We start from the raw sequence: 27306 nt of genomic DNA on the forward strand, positions 1-27306 counted from the left end.
AGCTTGTGTTTAATCACTTTGGGATTTGTTTCAGAGTTGAGTAACCATCCTGAATTGTTCTGGCATGGTTAGAAAGACAAAGAGACAGGGCCTGATGATGACACAGAAGGACGTGCATTTTGAGAGATGTGTACATAAATTAAAGGTACGGTAAAACAGAGGACTCTTCTGTCATCTGATCAACTGAAAGTAAACGTGGGGTTTTATTACAAAATATGCTTGAATAGAAGACATTCTGACCATGACTTGTCAGTTTGTAGTATATCATGTATGAAGTATTTGGGACAGTGCATAGGACACGGACGTTACCGTGGCAAAAACATGTTTTTATAGTGTTGTTTTATATTTTATGTACACAGTGGTGCAGTCGTTGGCACCTCGCCTCAGAGCAAGAGGGTTTTAGGTTCGAACCCACCAGCTGGATGGGCCAACAGTTTGCAGTGCCTGCGAGGGTTCTCTACAGGTACTCTGGCTTCTGGCCACAATCCAAAGACATGCAGGTTAGGTTAAATGACGACACTAAAAAAAAAACCTCTAAGGATAAGCGGTTATAGATGATGGATGGATGGATGGATGGATGGATGGGTGGATCAACGTGGGTCCAATAAGGAAATGGTACTCAATGATACGCACTACATTATATTACATTTTAACAGTTCAACACATGCTATGTTTGGAATATTGATTGAAATAACAAGGGCTCCCTCATGTCCGTTGTCTTAGTGTGTGTTTGTTGTCCTTGAACCTGTGTGTTGTCTGTTGCCTGGTAGTAACAGTGTTGTCTGTTGCCCAGTCTCAAAGCAGACAGACAGAAGTCTTATAAATATGTTATTACTGAGCTTTAATTACATTTCAACTCTGAGTCACCAAACTTGTCTATTAAGATAGAACCCATGTAGTTTTTTAACATTATACCTGTGGATTCTGGTGAATAAGACTAAACATTTGACTTCTCCTCTCCTTCATCATCCTCCTGGTATGAGAAAGAAAGAGAGGGAGAGAGGGCAAGCGAGTGTGTCTGTCTTAAGTTACCTGCTCTCTGTATAAAACACCAAGAAAACATCCCGATCACCTTCCAGTATTACCTTACACCTACTTTTACTCAGTACAGGTTATAGTTGCCTTCTCTGACCTGGGTCTTTACCTTTTCCTTCATTTATGACCAAAGTGGATTAATACAGGACATCCTGATGTTTTTTTTTGAAAAAACCTATGTCCGAGTGTTGCCATGGAAATAAACCAGCATGTTCTTCGATAAAAGCGCGCACACACACACACACACACACACACACACACACACACACACACACACACATGCACAGAAAGTATGAGAGGTAAACAGGCTGCACCTTGTTCAAGCGTACAATCTCGTAGTCCAGATGGCAAACAGATACAAGTGCATTTTTCTGTGTGTTTGTGCGCAATAACAAATGTATGTGTGTTCCCTGGTTATGATCATGCGGGTTTGTTCCCTTTGTAACACTCCTTAACAACTCACCCAGGAGAGGAGGTGATGTGTGTAGATGTTTTTTGCATGGTTTGTGTGTCTGTATCACACACATATCAGACAGATTTTTATTACCTAATTGTTTGAAGTGGGAAATAACCCATAAGCCTTATTTTATCAAACTCTCTGGACTATGAATATTGTATAATTTGTTTTTAGACATGCTAGCAGCCCAACTTTATGGTTGTCACTTTGGTCCAGACTGAAATACGTCAACAACTACTGGACTGATTGCCATTCATGGTCCCCACAGTACGTACAATATTTTGTACAGATATTCAAGTTCCCTACAGGATGAATTGTAATAACTTTGGTAATACACTGAATGTTCATCTACACAGCGCCATCATCAGGTCAAATTTTTAATTTGTCCAATACTCAAATATTTGCAAAACTACAGAGTTTTGTTGCCATTTAGTGTCGGCATGCTAAAGTAAGATAGTGAACATTGTAATCATTATACTTGCTAAAAAGCAGCATGTTAGCATTCTCATTGTGAGCATGTCAGCGTGTTGACATTAGCATTTAGCTAAAAGTACTGCTGTGCCTAAGTACAGCCTCACAGACCCACCAGTGTGGCTGTAGACGTTTAGAGTAGTAGCTCATAGAGGGTTCAAATCCTGGACCACCTTGGAAACCCAAGAATAAAAATGATGGATGACGAGCATATTGAGGTGTGAAGCTGCTCAGTGTCATGCATGTTCATTCAACCTTGTCTGGCAAGACAAGGGCAGCTTATTTAATAATGGATGATAATGATGGGAAATATCCTTAACTAAAGCATAGCCAGCTGAGGCCTTGTGTCACTGCCTCTGATGTGTGAGCATATGAAAATGTGTTGTTTGCATTGGCCAACTCTGTTTTGCATTGGGAGGCCTCTGAATTAGCTCTTTTGTGAACGTGCCTGATATGGCATGTGTCCTATCATATCATTTCTGTGGAAACTTAAAAAGGGAAATTGTTCTGTGTTGTAACACATTATGAGATGTTGGACATTACACCTCCAAATAATGTAACGTCATGGCTTGAGGTGTTGAAAGTGACTGACAAGATTGTTCAAAAATAAACATCCTCATAATCTGACATATTCCAAGTCATTTGATCTGCATTTACTTTGGAATATAACTTCAGAAAAACACAAACAAATTGGGCAACAAACCAAGGATCAATGTTGAACCAAGGAGCAGAGAAAATAGTTTTGTTGTTTTTGTCCGAATGCTTCTTATTGGTGTTTTGTCCCAGACAGAGACGCATGTGCATGTGTAATTCTTCCAGTGTGGACTGAAAACTGATTAATTCAAGTCACAGCTTTGCATGGGGACTGAAGGAGTTGATAATGAACTTGTGCTCATGTAGCCACTGTGTCTGCATTCACAACTTTATCTTTTCTGAATCACTATGTACGTAGGTTGATTAATAGTGGGCAGTATGTGGGTGTACTTCTTTGGAAATAATGTGATTCATGAACTGAGAATAAGTAAAGGGTGGAGAGGGAAGTAGATAGCAGGGGCAACAGGGAGACACTGTTTATTTGTCAATCATTTACACTCACCAAAGTTTAGAGTGCAGAAAGTTGACTGTTTCAATAACATGCGTGCAATCATAAAGGAGAGCTGAAGTTGCTGTTGCGTAACTGTGATACCTGGGGTGAATGTTATATGTTACTATTGTGATTTATTATTGAGTGCATTGACTGTTCAGCAATCTTCTTTCTTTGTATTGACCCTAAAGACTCCTTTGCTTTCTCTTTGTGTCTGTGCAGTACTGTGTGCTGACAGAGTGGGCCAGATGACGAAGACCTACAGTGACATTGATGCTGTCACTAGACTACTGGAAGAGGTAGGATCGGTTAAAGTAGAAACAACACAAAGAACTACCGCACATGCAAACTGTGAGGTGCTTTGGTTAAATGTCTGAACACGGGTTGCTTTATGAGGTTTATGACAAAGGAGGTTTGATAGACCCACACATCATAAAACTAGTTCAGGCGGCTGATATTCAAAGCTAAGTGATCCTCATCAGCAGCTCAGTGACCCAACAGAATGTCAGGCAGGACGTCGCTAGTGAAGAGCTCAGCCGGCTTTCTCTTCATGAATAAAACGTGTGAAAATAGAAAGGTGTCATTGTTAAATGAACCATGAAGTACAACAGATAGCCAGCCATCCTCCAACTATTGACTAAACATATTCAAAGGTGTCATAGCATCAACAAACAGGCTGGACAACTGTTTTCACCATGTGAGATCATTGTACTGACCTCCATTGTTGTGAAAAGTTTACTTCCTTTGGTTGACAATGCATTAATACTCACTATTCAGAGTTTTATAGCACTAAGCTGAGCCTCCGGATCTAAATAGGTGTGGACTTGCTTTTGTTTCTCAGTCGCACAGTAAGGCTGGTAATATTATTGTTTTATTGTGCAGCCAGACTTACTGAAACACAGGAGTACCTGGCAGTCATTTTACTGTACACAGGTTCATAATAAGCTTTTAATTATAGTTCAGTGTTGTGAGCTTTCTGGTGCTCCAGTAGGTTTGCACTTACAAGATAATTGTGCTATTGTGGGTAATAAGACGTTGTGGTATTAAGCGTCCTACTTTTAAAGACACCATGATTGTCCTTTTTGTGTAATGTGTGAATATTATGTTGTGTTTCTATTACCCTCTGTTGTTTAATTCTTCATTCCACCTTTCCCCCCTCCTTGTTGAGGTATTTAAGTCAACCCTCACATTTTAAACTAGCCTCTGCTACATGTCCTTCACATATATTCTTCCTAGAGGACAGATTTCCACTGCCATCATTTTAAAGGAATTGTTTGACATTTTGGGAACCATGCTTATTTGCTTTCTTGCAGAGATTTAGATCTATACTACTCTCCTATCCTTTTTTAAATATGAAGCAGGAGCCAGCAGCCAAATTAGCTTAGCATAAAGACTGTAAATGCCCGGCTCTGCACAAAGGTATAAAACAATCTTCTCATCTAACTCACGGCAAGAAAGCAAATAAGCACTTTCCCAAACTGTCCTATTGTTCCTCGAATGTCTGTAATTTATCAACAGTTTTAATGTTGAAACACTAAACAAAACTTTGTCTCGGTGCAGAAAGAACGCGACTTGGAGTTAGCAGCTCGCATCGGACAGTCACTGCTGAAGAAAAACAAAGCGCTCAGTGAGAGGAACGAACTGCTGGAGGAGCAAGTAGAGCACATACGAGAGGAGGTACAGCGTGTGTGTGTGTCTGTGTCTGTGTGTGTGTGTGTGCTTCTATATTTGGTGGTGATCAAATGTGACGGTATTGAAACGTCTTTATAGATGTAAAATAATTGTCATGGTCTCTGTGAGTCTGCGGCAGTGCAACATTAGAGTTGTTGCCGTCTCTTCTTTTACTTTAACTGTCCTCTATCTACATGTTTCCTTCATCTTTTCCACATGCAGGTATCTCAGTTGCGACATGACTTGTCCATGAAAGATGAGCTGTTACAGTTCTATACCAGTGCTGCCGAGGAAAGTGAGGGGGACTCTACCACCTCCACACCGTAAGTCTCCCATCATTTACCTCCTCTCCTCATCTCTCATCTTCTTTCCTCCTCAATAAAATATTATGTGGTGCAGTTACGCATTGGAATTCCAGTCTAATGCGAACAAACACACATCATTAAAAAAAACTCCCCTCTTAAGCTTTCACAAGCTGTGTGAGACATGAGGGCATGTACAAATGTATGAGAGCCATTACCACGACTGCATATAATGGGCATTTCACACCGATTTATAGCATAGTAATGGATGATTGATTGACCTCCTGATTCACAGGTTTCTCACTTACATGTGTGTGTTTACAGTGTGCGTCCCAGTGAAACCAATGTGTCAACTCCAACTTTTTTCCCCCTGGATTCCTTGCAGAAGAAACTCAAAGATCTGGAGGAAGAAAACAAATCATTGCGCTCTGAGGTACACAAACACATATAAGCTCCTGCAAACGCACACAGTATTTTTTATAAATGGTTAATACATTTCAGCATACGTTACGTAAATGTAACCAATGTATGCATTACTTCGTACAATTGCATGTAAATAGCCTTTCCAAAAATGATAAAAACCCACGTAATGTCAAAGTTCAAACCAAGAATAATGATCATCACAATTTGTCACTTTGTTTATTTATTCATATGGGACAGTGCCCATTAATCAAACATCAACGTCAGTGTGCCGGGGTTAGCTTGACAAGCTCATTTGCACCCGTAGTCCCGACACTACAAAAAACATCCTGATGTCTGTTTAATCGAGTTTGTTGGCAGCAGAACTGTTTTCGTTAGGAGGTCTTACAGTCTGAGCATGACCTTCTGGTTTTCTTTGTGGTGATTACTAATCAATACCACACACTGTGGACATTATTAATGTCTGTTTTTGTTTTTATTTTCAGGCCAGCCATTTGGAGACAGAAACGATCTCCTATGAGGAGAAAGAGCAGCAACTTGTCAATGACTGTGTCAAAGAACTACGTGAGTATTTAACTGGCTGGAGTCATATTATGCTCAATTTGTCAACTACGTTCTCTAAAGGCAGCGAGGCAGCAGAGAGGCAGTTTTTGTTTGGCAGATTCTCACTTTTTTCTTATCTGTTGATGCTTCCAGGTAATTCCAACCTGCAGATTTCCTCTCTGGCTGAAGAGCTGGCCAGGAAGAGTGATGACGCCTCCAGACAGCAGGAGGAGATCACACACCTCCTCTCCCAGATAGTAGACCTCCAGAAGAAGGCCAAGATGGTATGAATCCCCCCGACATCTCTCATCTTGTTAATGAAATGTTACATTATTTATATTTGTCTTTCTAATGCCTGTGTTCAACGAAATGTAGCAGAGACTGTTTTTAACTGAGAGTGTTTTTCATATCGGCTGTCCTATTGTGTCTGGCGTGCTTGTAGTATGCTGTGGAGAACGAGGAGCTGACTCAGCACTTAGGTGCAGCCAAAGATGCCCAGCGACAACTCACTGCTGAGGTAAAGCAATCCACAGCACGCTGACTGTGGCTTCATCATCGTATTTACTGCAGTGGTAGCTTCCACCAACAAATATTAATGGTCCGGGACGCACTGCTGCCTTGGACCAAATCCTGTTTCTTAGTATTATGCGTGTACTGCTTTGGAGGCGTAGTCTCATGTAGGGCATTTTTCATGATTTGAGACTTGTGGTACTACCTACAATATCTTTTATGTATTATAGAACTACATGTGAAATATAGCATAGCATGATCACCAAAAGCATATTTCAGACCTTCATATAACAAGTCCAGTACCTTGTCCAATGTCAGCTCCAATTGTTTTTGTCACCCTGCAAACATTTGAATTTGGAATCACGACTTAATAGTCATTAGATACTTATAGATAGTTATGGATAAAAATCAGTAATGGTTAAATATCAGACTTTCTAGATCTGGATCACAACCAGTACCTTATTACTTATTCCCAAACTCAAGGCCTGCCTGAGAACCAAATGTAATGAGAATCTATTTATTTATTGTATATGTATTCCACTAACAAGCAAAAAATAACCTCCACACCAGAGGTAAAAACTATATTACATGGTGCGTTTAGTTAAATCCATACATGTTGCAGCACAGTTTGTTTGCATAACAGTTTATTTATTCTCAATTTCCTCCCATATCGTCTCTCTTTATCTTTCTTTTCTCTTCCTCCAGTTGCGAGAGCTACAAGATAAGTATGCAGAGTGCATGGAGATGCTTCATGAGGCTCAGGAGGAGCTGAAGAACCTGAGAAACAAAAATCTCCCACTCAGCACGCCGAGGCGTTTCCATTCTCTGGGTCTGTTCCCGATGGTGAGCTTATATTCATTAACATGTCTGTCAATATCACAGCATCTCCACGGTCCCAGTAGCTACAAATCATTTTTTGCTGTCTTCTCCAGGACTCTTTGGCCGCAGAAATAGAGGGCACCATGAGGAAGGAACTTCAGATGGATGATCCAGACGTAGAGGAGCAGAGGTATCAAGAGGCTCACCCTAAAAAGAAAACATAGATAAAGTTGTTAAGTAATAATAATAAGTTAATGATTTGGTCTAACTTCATAGCGAAATGTTCAGGGATGGTACATTCAGATTCTATATTCGATATTTATGTGACCATGTTTCTCCAGACTGCAACCAAAGCGAGTGTTCCAGACAGTGAAAAACCTGAACCTGATGCGTCAGCAGCGTTCGTCGCTAGCCCCCTCCCCCCTCAACATCCCAGGCTCCAATCAGACATCATGCCTCACCTCAGGGCGCTCCAGCAGGGTGGGCACGCCGTGCTCCAACTCCATATATGGTAGCGAGATGGGAAGTGGGATCATCCTGGACAACAGGACTAGCAGTATCCTGGAGTGTCCAGATGATGGGTACGGACAGATGTTCACACTAGTGTTTGGCTGTCACTCCATGTGATTTTCAGTTGTTTAGTTTGTTCTTTGCCATTCATTTCCTTACTAAGTGGATGCCACTAACTCCATCAATTCTCCTTGATTTATTTTTGTGTTTATTGGTAACCTTGGTGTTTGTTGTGTATGTTTGCATTTCTGTTTATCTGCCTGGTGCCTAGAAACTCCATCCAAGTTTTAGGTTTCAGACATTTGCTCCTGCCTTTTTATCATTGTCTAACACAACAGGGACCAACTGAGTTTTACAAAATAACAAAACCGAGAGAGAGAGAGAGAGAGAGAGAGAGAGAGACATACTGCTTCATTCAAACCCAACAATGCCAACCATGTCCCCCCTCTCCAGGTCAGAGGACTCTAACAAGCGGCCCCCTGGCACCCCAGGGACCCCGGGCAGCAGGGACCTGGAGGCAGCCCTGCGGCGTCTGTCCCTCCGCCGCGACAACTACCTCTCAGAAAAACGCTTCTTTGAGGAGGAGCGGGAGAGAAAGCTGGCTTACCTGGCGAAAGATGAAGAAAAAGGAGGTGAGGGGAGTAGTGGAGGCCCAGGGACACCGACAGAGAGCCTGTTGTCGCTGTGCTCGCACCCCTCCTTGGGAAGCATCTGGTCGGGATACTCATTCACAGCGAGGTCCTACCTGCCGGAGAAGCTGCAAATAGTAAAGCCGCTAGAAGGTGATTATTCCTCTCAGAGACACAAGTCCTCTAATCCTCCACACAATGAAAATGATTCTTTTCAGAAACCTCAACAGAATCAAAACCAGAGCCGAAATTCGAATTGTATATTTCTACATACTCCCCAAAGTTACACTCAGATGAGTCAGACCCAACCCCAGAACCAAAACAAAGTCCTTCAGAAGAATCAGTTTCTAATGTTTCATAACCACAGTCGGTCCAAAATCTTTCTGAGTGCCTCACAGGGTCCTAAGACCCTGCAGAGGAGCTCCAGTTTGTTGGAGCTGAGCAGCCGGCCAAGCTCACAGCCTCACCTCAGAGCCCCGCTAGCTTTAGTCACAGGCCTGCTGGAGGTGTTGGAACAACAGGAGGGCAGCTTAAATCTCCAGCACTCCTTTTACTTCAGACATACACGGCCACGCTGCTGGTTTGAAGTATAGAATACTAGACAGACTGCTGTGTGCTGCTGGTTTGAAGCATATAGTTTGTCAAGAAGCCATTAACACCCCTTACGTATAGATGTGTGCTGTATCTTTTTAAAAAGCAGATTTGAGTGTTTTTCTTACATTTGAGAAATTCAACAGTTATGAGCACACCACAAAGGGATATATATCTTTTTTATGAGAAAATAGCAGGTTCCCAGTGTTACATGTATCCCAAATACATCACAAAAGCTGAGCACTTTACACTGTTTTCTGCAGTGAGTGAGTCAGTATGTGGTATGTTAAATGGCACTTAAGGCATAAGAAAAGTTATTGTGTTGGAGAAATACATTGTTTTTTAATAGAGGATCTTTATTATCTTGTGATTATTTATTTTCATACTGTATTGGTTGTGGCATTTGTAGAGTTGAAATGTTAATATGTTAATATGCTTTATCTACACAATGATGCTTTTATAGAAACAGAGCAAATGATAACAGTTAAGATACAATTTTCTCCCCACATCCTAACATTGTTGGGTGCAGCCTTAAACCTGAAGATATTTTCTTAAATTGTACATGTGCAATATGTAGCCTTTAAAGCAATCATCACTTTAAAAATGATCCACTTGAGAAGCACAAAAAATGTGAAATTGCCTGTCTGAGGGTATTTCCTGTTTTGTGGCACCACCTAGTGTTCAAACTCAGTTACACCACTCGCATGGTAACACTGTGAAAGCTGATCTCCAAACACCAGATAAAAGTAAAGGGCAGAAAAGGACAACAACATGAACATATGAACTGTTAACATATCCTTTTGGGCATGAAAAGCAAAATATATATTTGGCTATCTTTAATTTCAAGTTTAATGATGGTTGGTTGAGATGTGAGAAATAATCTAGAATCTGTCTCAGATTTGTGTTATTTCTTATTTCTTGGTAACCTCAGATTTATTGCATGACAGTGTTCTGCCTTCATAATTATATCATGCATAATAGTTCTGGCTGCTGACAAATCGCTATCCTATACCCCTTAAAAGTCAACAGAGATGAATATTCTGGGTTTTGACAGTATTCTTACTGTATGAGCCTTTAGTGTAGAGACATCAGTCCACAGATTAGTGCCATACTACTCTCTGTGCTGTCCACCCCTTTCACTCCTCTTTTGTTCTCCTTTTTTCTTTTCTGCATTTTGGTTTTGTCTTGTCTTCGCACTTTACTTCTTTTTCTGTTCAACTTGTCTGTTTTCTTTTGGTGATGAATAAAATCTTACTAATTTTCTTCCCTTTTCTCTCATTCTTTTTGTGTTAGCCTTATGAGTTTGTGTACTGACATCTCTCAAAGGACCTTCATGTATCACGAGAAAACAAAAATAAGCCTTTACCTGTATGTCCTGTCTGTGTGAGTACATGTATATGTGGTTGTGTGACCGTGTATATTCATGACTGTGTCCCCTCGTGTGTGTGTGCATGTGTCTCTACTGTCTGCTTGCCTGTGTGTGCATCTGTTTATATACATTAAAATGTCAGCCAGTAAACAGCTGAGGCATATTTTCACACAAATAAACATAGAAATGACAGATGTAACGTCAATATCTCTACATACAGTATAGTGCTCCATTTTGGATGTAGCATATGATACTGTAATAAAATGTAAAGCTTATAGCAATTATCTGAGACTTCATCCTGTGAAGCTTTGGGTTGGATAGCAGTATTAAGTTCAGTGAAGCAGGCCTGTCACTGAGTATTGCTTATAGTTGCTTAGTAACCAGCTGTTGAAGACTACAGAACTGAATTAGTGGACTGACCTATTGTGAGTTGGCATGTTAAACTGAATAAATTAAAGATTAGCATTTAATTTGTACCTGAGGTACTACCTACCAAATTTTAGATATCATTTAAGCAAAGATAGCGGTGTGAAAGTGCCAAAGCTTATAGCTAGTCATTTAGAGACTGGTGGTATGAACAGTATTTCAACATCTTTTGAAGTTTCATTGATCTCATTCATTATCACCGATGCTGTCGAAGTGCACTTAAAGGTATTTTAAGAGCATCTAGTTTGCCTCATTTATTGACAAACTGATACATATGATGACATCATAAAAGTACATTTTCACCACCACAACATATCTGAATTTGATGAGATGCATTTGTGTCATAGAGCAGCTTAAGACCGATTTCGATAACGTGAGAGTTTCTGACTTTTTTTCCAGGCTCTGCGACTCTCCATGCATGGCAGCAGTTGGCTCAACCCCACATGGGCGCTCTGCTGGATCATCGGCCTGGTGTGGTCACAAAGGGCTTCCGCACTTTAGCACACGAGCAAGAACAGGAAGACGGCTGGCAACTGGACCAGCCAGAGGAGGACGAACTTTCATGCGACTCATTTACTGGCTTGTCGGGAGAGAGCTCTGCTCCCATGGATCTGCCTTGCTCTACCTCTTCTCTCTCTGTCTGCTGCAACAAAAATGGAGACATCGACGACAATAGCCAGTCAGAGACATTGCAAGGAGAAATGTGCAGGGATAGGGAAGTGGTTCAAGTGAAAGACGGACATGTTTCCTTCTCCAGGCCCTCCCCTTCTTCTTCTCCGCTCCCCTCCTCTGAGATGAACGGGCACGTGGACCTCAAGGAGCTCCAGGCCTTACAGGCCGCCGCTGTGGACCGTATGCCTGGTGAGGGAGCACTTAGCTGAGGTCACTGCACTGCATCTACCCTCCCCTGTAACCCTGGAGCATGGGGATAAAGGGGAGGGGGGTGAAGAGGAAGGGTGGGAGGGTGAGGGGTTGGGGAAGGCATTCACTGGACATCTCACAACACCCAATGTGACGTCCCTTCCTGCACGATCACGCTCATGTGCACACACCTGCACACCCACCCATCCCACCGGCAGTCCTTGTGCGTGCAGCCATCGAACCCCATCAAAACAGAGTACATCTTTTTTTTTTGTTCATTAATTTACTTCAGTTTACATCTTCACCGTCTTCCTTCTCAGTTCCCACTTTCTCTCACGGCCACACTTTGCTTTATTTCACCCAGTCACACTTATTTTTCAATCTTCAGCGATGCCTATCCTCTTCAACAAATCTTCTGATGTCTATAACTTTAGGTTGTCTTTTACAATTCTTATAATCTCAGTCTCTCTCAGTAGTGCCCTGCTGCATATAGTTTGTTCATGTTTTGGTGGGATTTATAGAAATTTAATACAGAAAATATTTTAGATTTAGGTTTTATGTAATTTCTTCTTGTAGTCTACACTCACACTAAAACACAGTGTACCACCAAACACATGCGCACGGAAATGTCATGGCTAGGGTCCAGTATGTGGGCACGTACGTGGATAGTGCAGCTGTCCAAGTCACATGACACCACGGCTGGTTAATATCAGCGTTGACTAGTGGCCAAGGGATAAGGGAGAAGATGTGAAAAGACAAAAGACACGACATAAAATGAAACGATCTCAATTCACATCACCACAAGTTAAATGAGAAACTCCCACATCAAAACACCTTTTACAACAAGGACAATTTGATGGCTGACGTAAAAATGTCTTTATAAATCTGTGATCCTATTCCATAAAAAATAATCCTGACCTGACTTCTGTAAGTCTGTCTGGTGCCATGTTGTGGAACAGCCTTCTGAAAAAGATTAGTGCTGACCGTAACCTTCAGAAGGACTGTGGATTTTGTCCCCCGTCACTTACATTGGAAACATGTTAGGAAGGGATCTGTTAATGGCCAGTGTGAACAGGACCAATGATTATAGCACATTCGTAAGGACCCCTGACTATTGTTTTAAGACAGACTTGAATATGTATGTATACCTCCAAATGATGAAGTGAAATGTCTTTTGTGGATATTCATAAAATCCCTTTCATGACTGAAACGATCTTTCCCCTGGATTTACCTCCACATCTCTGTTTCATGGAATCAGCAGATGTTACTAATCTTTTGAATGATCATTGTAAGCATCATTCTCATAAAACCTGCTGTCCTCATCACTTCAATATCTCAGGGAGCTAATGTATGCTGGTGCTTTTGCTTGGGGCTTATACTATGATCAGGACCTATTTTTTCTCCACTTTGATATTTTTGCAGTGTGGTTTGGTACCCTCTGTCTCAGTATTAACTCCTCTGTTCTCTTCTCCTTCCCTCTTTTCTCCTCTCCTCAAGTTCATTTCCCAGGGAAGTGTATGTCCCATACAAGCTCTACATACACTTTCACCACCTGCAGGATTCTCCACCCCTCTGATCAGCTGACCTCTGTGTCCCCAAGGTAAACATCTTAAATACCTGAGTACGTTTTATTACTGTTGTGGTGTATTCAGTTTTAAAATGTCTGTCTGTAGCGAGATTGTTTAGTCCTTGGTGTGTACAATTGAGTGTAGTGTATTATCATGAATACATGATGGCAGATGGAGTCTAGACCTTCTACCTGGATAACATTTCTGCATTAAAGCTTTAAATGGCTTGTTAAGGAGAGAGCTGCTGCTGCTGAATCTACTGTAAACAGGAAGCCTTACATAGAAAATGAATTAAGACCTACTATAGTAGAAGAAAAGTACTGTGTACTGTAAATCAAATAGCTGCTTCTCAGCCTAGGAGCAAATCCCCCTCTTGTTCCCCTCCAATAGATTTTGAGGCAGGGCTACCTGGCTGACTTCATACTCTCTAAGTCCCTGCTGTCTAATTGGCCTTGGCAGGTCAAGTGATGAGGAAGATGAAGTGGAGTTGTATCATATGGTTGTCATGCCTGGATTAGAGCAGACCCACTGAGTGCACCCGCTGGGGTGCACATGGGTGAGGCAATGCATGGGAGTGCATTCCCAAAGACTGGGTGTGTGTAAACCAGAATAACATGAGCAATTTGTCCTAACTCCCCTGATCGTCACATTGTTGTGGACCTACATGTAGTTTGCATCTAATCAACATGTCCCTAACTAACAGTCCAGCCTCTGACACAATGCTGTGACTCCAGTCACTGATATCAAATCTAACTTTGTCAGGATTTGAGCATGGATGTTCATTCTTGCCCTTTTGAGAACATTATATGGGGGAAATACTCCAAAGGTCCACTTCCTAGCTTTCGGAGCTTTTAACCACATCCTGCATTTTCATTTGGCGAAAGGAACTGGCTCAGGTGTCATTATGTAATCTTAATCTGGTCCTCCGGTCAGTTGATAAGAAGTGATCGTCAAGCGAGGGGTAACGATGTGACCCAAAGACCAGAGAGAGGTCATGTGATGACCCCTGAGTCAGCACCATTTGCTGAATGAAGACTAGTTAAGTGGACTTTTGTGCTCACTTTCCTTTCATAGGAAAATGTTTAATGCCGGCATGGTTATATTTTAGGTCCTGTCCATATCATTCTTAATGATTCTTGTCATTAAAAGCAAAGTATTAAGAGCTGATAACTCATGTCTCACTGTTTCTCATGTTCCCTGTTCCTCCCGTCTTTCCTCTCTCTCCACCCCCTACTCTCCCCTTACTCCTCCATCTCCAGCCCAGCTCTAGCCTCTTGTCAGAGCAGTGCTTACATTGGCACCTCCACCCCCATTCCCTCTCCTATACCCTTCTCTGCCCCACACACACCCTCCTACACCCCCTGCTGCACCCCACGCCGCCTCTCCCTCTCTCTCTCCCTAGCCGAGTCCTCCACCAACCTTAGGGACTCCACCAAGACCACCAGCACTTCTCTAGGCCTGGTGCGCCTCTTGCTGGAGAATGGGATTTCTGCCTCAGTGTACGACCCCCGCAGCTGGGACCGAGGGTTGGATGCCAGTGGCGCTTCGACACCCGTGGGAGGAGCTAAAGCGCAGAGGAGCAGCAACACACCAGAGGAGACTGAAGTCAGACGACTGGCCAAACGTCCAGACACCCTCCTCCTCCAGCCCTCCACGCCGCCCAACTCCCCTCGTTTCAAACCTGCCTCTTCTACCACCACCTGTCCAGTTTTTCAGTTCAGCCCTTCCGATGATGACCCCCCATTTTACGACACCTTCCTCGCCTCTAAACCAGCTCGTACCATTCTGAGGGAAGTGCTGTCGGAGGCAGAGAGGGAGCGAGGGAGGCCACTGGATGATGAGAGCCAAACAGAGATGCTGAAGCTGCGACTTGTGGATAAACTGAAATGTTTCCGCACCGTCCCCCCTCTTGCTGCTTCCGTTTCATCTGGGAATACTCTGTTAGCCCCATTTGGCTCCACTGGACTGGGGAACAGTGCACTGGGTGGGGGGCTTCCAGGTTTGAATGCAGGGCTGAGGAGGAATCGAAGCTATCCTGCCATGGTAGGGGCCAGTATGGCTATGAAAGACCCTGGAGGCCCCCCCAGCACAGAGATACTCATACCACATACAATGCAAACCCCTCATACCCAAGACACAGCGCAGACACAGGAAATGGGCAAAATGCAAATAAATCACACACTGGTCCCAAAGGTCATACACATACCACAGACACTACATGCACTGGAAACAGTCACACCGCAGACGATAATACAGAGACACACCAGGCCAAAAGACAGACCGTGGGATTCAACAAGCAATGACCAACACAGTGATGATGAAACTGGGACATAATGGGAGACAGCGCATTGGCCCACATTACAACACACTGCAACTAACATATTGTCAAGGAACATACACATACCAATTTATTTACAAACACCAAATACACTGCAGAACTATATATACACCCTTCAGCTATGGAGTATCCCCAGACCTAACAGCTCCACTGATGAACAACACAGCCCACCTACAGACTCAACTAAACTGTAAGTCATCTTTCCTAACCAGCCCAGACTCCAGCTGATTTCTTTAAACAATCATCATTCTGATCAGCGTAACCTGAATGAGATGACAGTGGAGTAACCCAGTAGTGGCTGACTGTTACACTGTGTTATACTTACATACTGTCACACCTAATGATGATGGAGTATGTTGCCTTCCTCTGTGTCCATTGTAACTGTATATTGTATAAGTTGTATATGCAATATACTGTGTCATATGTGGTATACTATTAAAGGCCCAATCTGGTACTGCAGAGCTTATCCACAACCTCTCATTTCCTTCTCGACCTGAATGAGTGCACTATCGAAAAGGCAACACATGGATTTTGGAGGTACTATATTGGCCCGAATATAAGATTGTTTTTTCTTCCTCTGATTGTTTATGAAGAAATGTGGGTAGTATATTCCAGGACTACACAATTACTCATTCACTACAGCAGATGTTACTGTTCCTTCAAGAAAGTGCTGTGTCATGAGTTGTTTGTAGCCTTAATGCAGTTCTGTAGGATCTGTAGAAAGCATTTTCCCCATTAATCATCATAAATAAAAGAAGTTGGCTTTTGAATTAAATATTTGATATTTATATATCAAAACTTTGTCAGTAAGTGTTCAGTCTATGGTACAAGCTGGCAGGGCCAAGGACATGAGACTGGCTGGCTACTAGTCCTGAATAGGGCCAACGTATTACCAGAGCCTTCAGCTAAAATGCTGAACCACTTCAAACATTTATTTTTTAACTGTTTTGTTAAATTACCTTCCTTGTGTCATTTAAAGTGCAAAACATTGTCCTCTTATATTTGGGCCACTGTGGTATTTTCAAGCCTTTAATGGTTTGTATCTGCATTGCACTGGAATTAAATGGAAGTTATAATGTTGGCACTAGAGATTATTTTCTACCAGCAACCCCCACCCCCCCTCCTCCCTCTGTATGTATCAGTATTTTCAAAAATTAATCCAGATTGTGGCTTTAATGTGTCATCTTGCTGTGACTTACTGTTCTTATGTGCCTAAAACAGCTAACATACTGTATCTCATTGTATGGGTTTGTTTTATTTGATTACTTCATTATTTCAATGCAGTAGAGAGTAAATGAGAATAATTGTGCAAATTAATGTATTTGCATCTGATCCTGCTGAGGGTCTGTGTCTATTTCTGGCTCTTTGTTTTGAACACCCCCCTCATTTATGATCCACAGGGACATGTTGCACATAAACAGTAATACAGAGCAGGTCCAGCTATACAGACACCTGTTAAAACACTGTGACACCAGAAAACAAGAGGCAGACCTACAGAAAACACAAAACTTTTTTGTTTGTTTTTTATTTTGGAGCACTCCCATTCTTTCCATACTCATCTAGTCAGTATAGTTTGAGGAGGATGACAAATGTAAAAACAGTCATGACTGAGGCATAACACGGCCACAAACCTCCTAATCTAACAAAATGCAGATGGGAGCTTTAACATCAGAGAGTAGAAAGTCTGCCGCAAAACCAAAGTTGCACCCAAATAAAGAGTGGGTGGGACCACAACAACACAGAAGTGAGGCGTGTTTGTTTGCAAAACAGACCGTTATCACAGATTTTTTTCCACATTGCTGGTGTAAAACTAGATCACATGCATACATACCGACACATGTAATTTATTTTGTCAAAATCAGACACGCGTGTGGGTGAAAAATAGCAATATTAGCATCATAAAACTTGTATGTTTCTGAATGTAACTGTAAAAGGAGTGACTTGAAATATCCAAATGTTGGTTTTAAGAGCAAGAGACTGATCTTTTATCACAGTTTGTTGCTGAAGGGAAGTTTTCTGTGTCACTGACCCAGTTCCAGTGTCCACCCTCGGGAGCGGCCGTCAGACAGTTTGTACATTTTCTGTAAATCTTACTCGGCTATATTTGAAAAGAGAGGAGTTTTTTTTAACCTATATAAGAAATGTGAGCCTCACACACTCTTTACTGGCCACAGAAACACCTCTGCCCAGGTGAAGTGATCACACTAGTCCAATTCCTCACACAGCATTTAGATCCTGTACTCCTGTTCAGGATCCTCTACTCGGGCTCTTATGCTGAATCATGTAGTGTGTTGCTATAAGTCTGGAGTTGGACATTGGGACTGGGCCACTGACTGTCAGAGTGAGTGAATGGGCAAAATGGCTGGCTCTGATGCTGGCAGTGATCTGTTGAAATCCTTAATGATTAAGGGGTTAAACTAGCAATGTTATTGAGTGGGAGATTAATAATCATTAAATAATATATTGAAATACTTGGATTATTAGAAGCGCGCATATAACTGAATGTCCACTGAACATGTTTAAGTGAAGGACTTTTGCAGATTGTATTTATATTTTGAGCTGTCACTGACATTTTTCCTGTTATGATTATTATGATTAGATGATAAACATTTCTCTGGCACTCTGCTGCCAATTACTTCATAACAGTTGCACATTTGGGAGAGAAAAGAAAACAATCAATACAGAAATATTTTCCAGTATTTAAGAACAATATCAAGTGCTAATTCTGAAGCGACAAGGAGTTGGTGTGTGTTTGTGTGTGTGCTTGTTTTTCTGTGTGTCAACTGAATCATCCGAATGTAAGTTATTACAAACAGTAATCCTGCTGTAGGGCCACATATTTGTGTACAGTATGTGTTGATTTATCTTCATCAGTTTGTGTGGACCTCTGAAGGGGAACTATTATTACATTGTAAATGTATGCAACACATCTAGTCATGCTAACTTTTTTTTTTTAAAGATAAACTGTAACAGTAGAACAAAAATACAGGGAATTAAGTTGTTTATTTTTAGTAAAGAGGGAAAGAAACTTTTCTGTTCAGGGACTGAAGTGTTCTATTCTACAGAACAGACTGTACTCAATAAAAGTAAATACATAAAAACTGACTTCTTTGCCTTATTCAGCATAGAATAATGCAGTCATTTGCCGTGCAACTTAACTCTGACAGAAGGGGAAAAATTTGCTGATTTTATACCTCTGGTTCAAAGATGTTGATCATACGTCCTTTTCTGCAGAGGTCTGGGAACAACCCTGATAAATCACTCCTACTACTAGGGCTGGGTGATATGGCGGAAATCAGTATCACATTTATAAGAACAATTTAACGATATGTGCCATAATAATAATAATATGGCATAATATTGAATGATTATAAATAATATTGATCTCTAATATTAAATCTCTAAGATTTCCCACACCACTCTACTTATCCATTCGCAACACTGGCTCCCTGTCAGAGCTTGCATTCTAGTCCACAGTGTAGCAAAGGGAACTGCTCCTTCCTACCTCAAAGCCATTGTTAATATAATATAATCTATATAATAATAGAATTGCATCACACCATGGAGCCCTTTCGCTGTCATATGTGTGTGTCCTCACCTACAAATGATCAAATGTTCAAATGATGTGTTGTTTGTTGTGTGTTGCTGACTTGAGCACAACAGCTGGAAGACCTTGCTGGTGGTTTTTCACTTTAAGTTAAGCTGTTAGTTTTAGTTGATATTTATTTTCTGTCCCCTTGTAACATCATTTGTACACAGATTCTTCATGCCTTTATCTCACCATTGATGTTAATGCATGCATAAGCTGCATCATAACATTTAACCTAGATCATGGCATGTAGAGGTTTCACCAGCAACAAGTACCATGTATGTTTTCTCCTATCATCCGCTCTTAAAATACGATCTACATGACCAAACTTAGGTGTTTTACAGGAAATCCCCCCTGTCTCATCTTAATTTCCTAAATTCCATTTTCCTAATGTCCATTCTAAATCTTGCAGCTGCAGTTAATGAAATGTCTCAACTCATAAACATAATACTGTAAATTGATGTGGTGAATAGCATGGAAGACGTGCGTGCGTGCGTGTAATGAGTAACAGTGCAGCTTTAGGAATTCTAGTTACAGCTTCATTCCACAGGGAGGCAGTGTGTGTCAGAGAACAGAACTGACAGCTGGTGTAAACACAAACCACAGCCAACTCTAAGCCTGGAAAAGAAAGCAAACCGGCACCGATTAAGAAATGCACCCAGTGTTGGTGTAGCAAACCCATATGTGCTCCTGCTGGCCTTAGAAAGAAGCAGATCTCTCTCTTGGGCTTCTTCTCCATCCTGTCTTTCCTATATGGTGTCTCAGTGAAGACCATATTAGAAACTTGCTCATAATTTGTTGTTATCTTTGTTTATCTTACTGTTTTGCCAAACCAGATGGAGACGGAAAAGTACGCACACACAAGCATGAAGAATGAGATGATAGAGGAGGAAAACATTTTTTCCCCTTGCATGTCTTGGCCAGCTTGTCTAGTGATGCTACTCTCTGTGCAGATTGATATTGGTCAGTCTGTTGTGTCTTGTCGTCTGTGGAGGGAGGTGATCAGATGGAGCAACAAGAATGCAGCAGACTTTAAGATTAAAGCTGCAGTTTGGAAGATCATTGTTATTGTAAACTGAGTGGGCATCATAGAGAAAACATAATTGTCTCCTTCAAGTTGAGATAAGAGAATGTGCTCCATGACCTGCCCTTAAAACTGACTCAGAAAACTCTCCCTCTCACTCTCCCTCTTACAGACCTGAGGTAAAGTGAGTCTGGATCTCAACTGGCCTCTTCTACTTCAGTTGCTGTGCATGCTTCACAGCCAAGATTACTCAAGAGACTCTTGGGCACGGAGTGAAAAACATCAGCTCGGAAAGAAGGTCCACTTGACGGCGTGTGTGATCATTTCCTCAAGAGGTGAAGCATGACGGGCTGCCGAGCCAGTGTCTTTCAGCAATGATCCTTCACACGGTGACCAAAAGGAGGGTTTTTCAGCTGGTGTAATCGGACCAAATGCTGCCGGAAACCTCCAACATAGCCTTTGGAGACTGAATATGCGTTGCATTTTTTGACAATGCCTATATTTTGGGATATCAAACTGTTGAGTCCATAGGTGAAACACTCTGTGCCTCTGCCAAATGAAGATTTGGAGAAAATAAATCCAACAGGACCAATGAGGCCATGATGTAGGAGAAATGTAATGAATCCAAAGGCTCTATGACTGCACTCATGATTACTTTTCATCTGGCACCACCTGCAGGTTTTCACTTATCCTGTGAAATATCTCAATATCTACAAAACTGCGCAACCAAGAGGCTGACCATTTGTGGTTTTAAGTGAGATGTCTCAACAACTATTGGATGGATGGCCATGATATTTGTTTCAGACATGGATGTTCTCCACAGGATAAATTGTAATAACTTCAGTGATTCCTGAGCTTTCCATCCTAGTTAAATTTTAATTTATCCAATACTGGTTAATTATCTGAAAAACGAATGACATTCCCATCAGCCTCATGTGTACTTTGTGTTTAGTGCTAATTAGGAAATGTTAGAATGCTATTACACTAAACTAAGATAGGGAACAGTACACCTGCTAAACATCAGCATGTTAGCATCTTAGCTCAAAGCACTAGGTTCATTTTAGTCTCTACAGACCTGGAACAAGCTTTCAATTTGCCCAATTCACACATTTCTGGAGAATTAATTCCACTGGGTTTGTTTTTTGCTTTTTTCTTCCTGACTGACGTCAGTCCTCTGACGATGGTTCAGAACAAGTTCTGCCTCTGAAGATTCACTTGATCGATTATCTTGGTCACTTTCTTTCTCTTTGAAACCCACACAGGCACCCACATATACTCACACACCACACACACACACACACACACACACGTGCACACACAGACCAGCTGTAGGGTTTAAAGTGCAGCCATTAGAGGTTTTCTAGTCCAGTGTAAACATATGAAACATATGTTCTCTGGACAGCTGGAAGTAATAAATCCATGAGAGTGAATGTTTAAGATAAACAGTGATCCTAATGATTCCCTTCAAGTGCATAGTTTATTCATACCTGTAAGTGTGTTACTGAGAGTGAATGTATGTATATCATACTTAACACCATAGTTGACAATTTGTCACTAGGCATTTATGCATGTATGAAAATATGATCAAATGGTTGTATTGTATAACTATTTAGAAAAATGTGAGCTAACTTATGGTTAAACAAGTAACTAGATATTTAGGTTGAATTAAGACACTGTAACATTGTATTTTATTTTATTTCTATTCTCTTTAAGAAAACTGTTTGCTTCATTCAAGTATTTTTATTGAAGCTTGCATTAATCCTGATCACACGTTTTTACTGCTCATTTATTATCTCTTTATCTGCGTGTCTTTTTGCAGAGTCTCTATAGATCAGTCAGTCAGATTCCATTATACACTTCCAAATTTTAACATTTTGAAGATGGCACACAAATGCATAGTCTGCTATGGAGCTCATGAACTGAATGCTTGAGTGTTATGTCATCAAACTTTTCTCCCCTCGCTGCTACTTAAGTAAGGAAAACACAGAAACCTGGTAATCTCCACACAGCCTGACTAAATGTTGATCAGTGACTTTGGGTGCTTTCAGCCTGACTCACTAAATGCACCACCTGACTCTGTGATGTCAGAGCAGATATTAAAAGTTTGAGATACTGTAGTTCAGGATTTTTTTTTTAAATAAGTCAATTTTAAAAACACAACATGCATTTACTTTTACTGCTCACCATGCATATCCGGATGTAATAGTAATCAAATCTCATGCTAATTAACCACAGTCAGAGCCTCTATCTCATTCATATTTATATTGTCACAATATGGACATGAATCTTTTATAGTTTTCATTCTATGCGTTTGAAGCAAGACTTCAAAACACTTGTGCAAGAAAGATTTAACTGTAAAAAGAATTATGAATTATCATCGAGTCTTCAAAAAGCTCTAACACACATGCAAGTGCGCACTGCTATGCTACACTGTGGGTTTACACACAGAAACAGTAATTCTGGAAGCAAAATAAACATTTACTGCCAACTTTTTCACCTTAAAATTGCCTAAACCCTGTCTGAAAGATGAGGGCCCTCCAGGCACTTGTCAAGTCATCAGCTGTGTGTGACACTTCTGCTGCTTCATCTCTGTCTGTTTATGAAGACTCTTCCAGGCTGCTAATTGGCTGGTGCTGCTACCAGTTGTCTTTATACTGCACACTAAGGAGACACAGACCATCAGTTATTTACAGGTGCTGTCATCACATTGAAGGTTACTGAGATGTTTAATTGGAATATAATCATATGATTGGTTTGTGCTTACATGAGCTAATATTTAGAGCACCTATTGAACAGATTAATGCAAGAGACAGTTACACATTTTATAGTCTTATAGTGACTCTATGTAACTTCAGCTGAACAGCAGCCACTGTGGCCAGAATTGATGATTACAGGAAATTGGTAAATGCTAAAACAATACAGCAGTAGCACAAGTAGAGAAGAGTCATGAATTCAGTAAAATGACAGATACACAACAAAATGTATCTAAGGTTTGCTAACATCAGCTAGCCACCATAAGCTACTGGTCATACCAGACCAGGCAAGACTGCTGCTTTGCAACAATTGTGAATGCAATGATTTAAATAATGTGGACATAATACAACCAACAATATTACAGAGCTGCATTCTGCCATTAGAGCGGGTTTTAATTCTCAGTTACATTCCACTGTATCACCCCCCTGCTGTATACGTACGTGAGCTAAGCTACTGCCTGTATGGATGTGTTTTGGGGTTTTTAACTGTGTTGCAAAGCAAACAACATAATGGCTACATGGCAACCTCCACCTCCTTTATTTTCATTTTCAGTCCAAAGTCTGATGTGCTTTTCATTCAGTCTAAAACGGGTTACTGTAACTCTGTCAAGTGATTATTGTGTATTAGGTAGGTATTGTATATTCCCCTCTCTGCATTTTAAGCCATTATACAGATCTGAGTTCATTCTTATTCATTTATTACACATATCAAGTGTCATACATAAGATACCTTGAATCCACCAGTTTACTCATGTTTTACAAGGAAAAGTGTGACTTCAATATGATCATGTGCATCAGTTGCTGATTGTGAAAAGCAAAACATAAGCCATTTTCCAAAATACTGTTGGATCTTTAGGGATCATTTCTCACACTTTTATGTAATCACTGTAATATTGTGATCGAGTGTTCGAGACAATATGAGCACAAGATAACTATCTCCAATTTATCCATCAGCAGCAGGTCCTGAAGGAACAACATAATGAGAGTTAATGTCTTCCGCTGCTGTGGCCTCTGAGTGTGAAATGTGTGAGGCGGCGCCACTCATTACAGTTTCATTGTGACATTTGTAACAATATTTACATTAGATTATTAGAATTTGCCAGACAGCAAATTGAATCAAGTCAAATGAAGTAGAATTGCATTTCTCTCAGTCTGCCTGGGAAACAAGCATTAGCCGACATCAGATGCTGTCAGCTTTCTCAGGGTAAAGCCATTTTGTTTTCCTTGTGATAAATCCTGACAGCTTGTGTGGAAAAAAACCTGATACTAATCTGAATGACAACATAACACCTAAAACATAATAAAATCCCACCATTTGTGCCATGTTGCAGCTTTTCTCTGCCACTACAGAGAGGAATAATTGAATCTGATTAAACATGATTATACATGAAATCCTGGTAAATTAACCTGAAAGTGAACAGCACAGAATGAGAACAAGACAGAGAAGACTCCCCCTGATATGGCATGCTAATCTCCTTGCTGCAGTCAGACCTTTTTTCCCCCCATTTTCTGGAAAAGAAAGTCGGAGCAGGTCTTCACTGGCTGCATACCAATGTGCTGCCAAACAATGTCTGTAACAGTCCTGTCATGTGTATACAGAGTATACATGGCACATTTGTATAGTGGAGAGTTATATTTAAATCCAAACCCAAGCATTGCTGGAACCCAGCAAAGAAAGAGGATTAATTAATTGCCTGAGTCAAGATGTTTTGCCCACACAGTCGTCCTTCTTTCCCTGTGTGTGTCCTTCTCTGATCTGGGGTCACATTACAACCGCCAACCCTGGCCCTAGATATGAAAACATCACTTTTATCAAGGTATGCCTTGGTTTCTGTGCTCATCCATGCCAGAAAGTATAAAATCTCACTTATAAAGTATATTTTTTATTATCATATCGTACAAGAGATGTGACAAAGAACCTGTCTTGTCTTTGTTTTTCTATCTTTGAAATGTTTTGGATTGCTCACTACTGAATGTGTTAAATAAATGGTACTCATAGTCATAACCTCAAATTTTCTGTTAATTGTTCAGAGAAGAATCAAATGATGTGATTTGATGTAGGCAGAGACAGAGAGCAGAAGGTGGAGACTGCGAGACAGGTGATAATGGTGATGGTGGGGATGATGATGATGACAGTTGGATTCAAATCCAAAAGTTGACTTTGGGCCGCCATGATGTAACCAGCTTATATGTGAAGCTCCTGTTTTTATTAAGAATGTGACAGTGATGACATTTCCAGTGCAAGGTTATATTTAGCGGTCTCTGCTCGCATCACCTGCGTCATCAGAAGGATGTAGAACAAGATGACATGACATGGAGATGTGGCTGTTATTTGTTTGTGTGTGTGTGAGGGGGGGTTATGTTTGTCAGAATCAAGTATTTAGACATGTATTACATACAGTGCTAAATACACATTAAATGATTTAAGACTTGATCGAGTTAGAGCAAAAAGTGAGAGAAACGTTGTAACCGACGCTTCAGGTAACATTTAACATGGTTCTATGAATTCACCCGTTTTTGTTTATTCTCAAACAAACAGCCATGTATGCAGTTGATACTCTCAACAGTGAAGGAAACACACGAAAAAAGGTTTAGACTGACATGTCAATTTCATTTTTAAACTTTTTTATATCCTGTGTAAGACTGAGTGAAGCTGACAGAACAACTACTCAGAAATGTCAATACGGAATGGTTATCTGAAAAATCAACATAAACATAAACAAGGTTGTCTACTTTCAGTAGGGAAATAGTGTGTCTACCTTGCCATGGCAGATTTGTTATGCTGTTATACTACAACATTTTATTTTTGTGTGTTCAACTCCAGTTTTTGCATTTGCTTATGTGGCCAAAGAAGAAACGTAAGTATTTCTTTGTAAATCAGAGTCTTTAGGAGATATTTCATTTCCTGTATTAAGTAACAACCCCTATGTGAACACTGGTGAGGTTATTGTGGGGAGTGGGGATGGGAGACATAGTCACTGTGCTGTTATGACGACAGGGCTGCCAGGTCGCGTTGATGTCATTAAGGCAGCAGGTACACAAGTCTGTTTCGACAACAGGAGACTAAACACTAGAATCAGGTATAGATGCTGCACATCCGTCTATAGCACTGAAGACTATGTGCAATACTTTCTCTAGTTGCTGTAGTTCCTGAAATGTTGCTTGCTTATCATCAAATAAAGAAAGAGAGGGATGGACATATAATAAAAGTCCTTATAAATATGTTATAGTTACCAAGCCAAATGAGCCCTCGGGGTGGCTGTAGGTTGTTGTATAGTTTAATATCTTAAAGGTCTTTGTCTTCACCTGAAACAGACAAACCTTTCATCTTCTAAATGGCCAATGTCACTACTTGTTGGGCCTAAAGACGCTGTGATTATCCCACAGTGCATAATGTTTCACAGTTATGTAAATTGGTGTCGTCCATTTAGCTGCTGAGACCACTCACAGCATCAGATGCAAATGTAAATGGACTCAAGAACCACAAAAGCTTCATATTGTGTTTATCATCATCACCACTGTGTCAAAAACTGGCTTCGTGTTTGAGATTCTACGCAAGAGATAAACCTGCACATCAATGATTTGAACCTAAATAAACAACAGGCTGTGGAAATAAGTATCGTTAGGGATGAAAACATGCAAGGATTTGTGGAGGTGCAAAATTAAGATGCAGGGTGGATGCCAGCTGGCAAAGAGAGTGAATGAGCCCAGACTGACCAATCAGAACAACCCACCAGAAATAGTGGGAGAGACATCCCAACCACTATCACTACAAATTAGCCTTTACTCCTCAAATATCATGGTAACATAAAAACAAATCACAATTTTAACAAGGAAAGAGGTTAAAATGGGCAGTAAAAGGGCCCATATAAAATCCTATAAAAAATCTGCAATGCCCAATGAAATCTGCACATTATATACTATGTTTATTACAGTATCCACAACAAACTTTATTTGTCATCATGGAAAATTAATTTTTGTCCTGTTTAATAAGTCAATATAATCAAACTGTTAATGACTACAGCTTTTGTACGTTGGGAGTAAACAAGTGAAGTTTTCTGGTGGTAACACTGCGACGCCATGATCGCATTCAATAAATCCTAATTTTGCCAATTAATAATGACAATGTGATATTTTTATTGTGTATTAAACACACACAGATTTTCATGTCTGCCATCTACATTTCATGTGGTAATAACTGAAGCTTGTTGGCTTTCTTATCTGCCCTCCTCTCTGGCCAGGTGGCTCCTGCTGATCTGTGTACTTTATACACATTAGAGTCACATTTTACTCTGTATGTGTGCATGTTTTATGGCGCCTATCTCCTGTGGTTGTG

The 27306-nt window shown here is 40.8% G+C and overlaps 1 protein-coding gene across 1 annotated transcript; it reads left to right on the forward strand.

The window, feature by feature from the left end:
• The first annotated feature begins 3269 nt into the window (after window positions 1-3269).
• Window positions 3270-18709, forward strand: trak1a (trafficking protein, kinesin binding 1a). Its single transcript, XM_070911644.1, has 14 exons — window positions 3270-3346; window positions 4608-4724; window positions 4941-5041; window positions 5345-5453; window positions 5926-6004; window positions 6137-6267; window positions 6426-6500; window positions 7199-7336; window positions 7426-7502; window positions 7654-7893; window positions 8276-8604; window positions 11237-11698; window positions 13196-13298; window positions 14526-18709. The coding sequence occupies exons 1-14, from the start codon at window positions 3296-3298 to the stop codon at window positions 15598-15600; spliced, it is 3087 nt and encodes a 1028-aa protein (XP_070767745.1). The 5' UTR covers window positions 3270-3295; the 3' UTR covers window positions 15601-18709.
• Window positions 18710-27306: the final 8597 nt, after the last annotated feature.

The sequence above is a fragment of the Enoplosus armatus genome, chromosome 9 (assembly GCF_043641665.1).
Source record: "Enoplosus armatus isolate fEnoArm2 chromosome 9, fEnoArm2.hap1, whole genome shotgun sequence".
Taxonomy (NCBI): Eukaryota; Metazoa; Chordata; class Actinopteri; order Centrarchiformes; family Enoplosidae; genus Enoplosus; species Enoplosus armatus.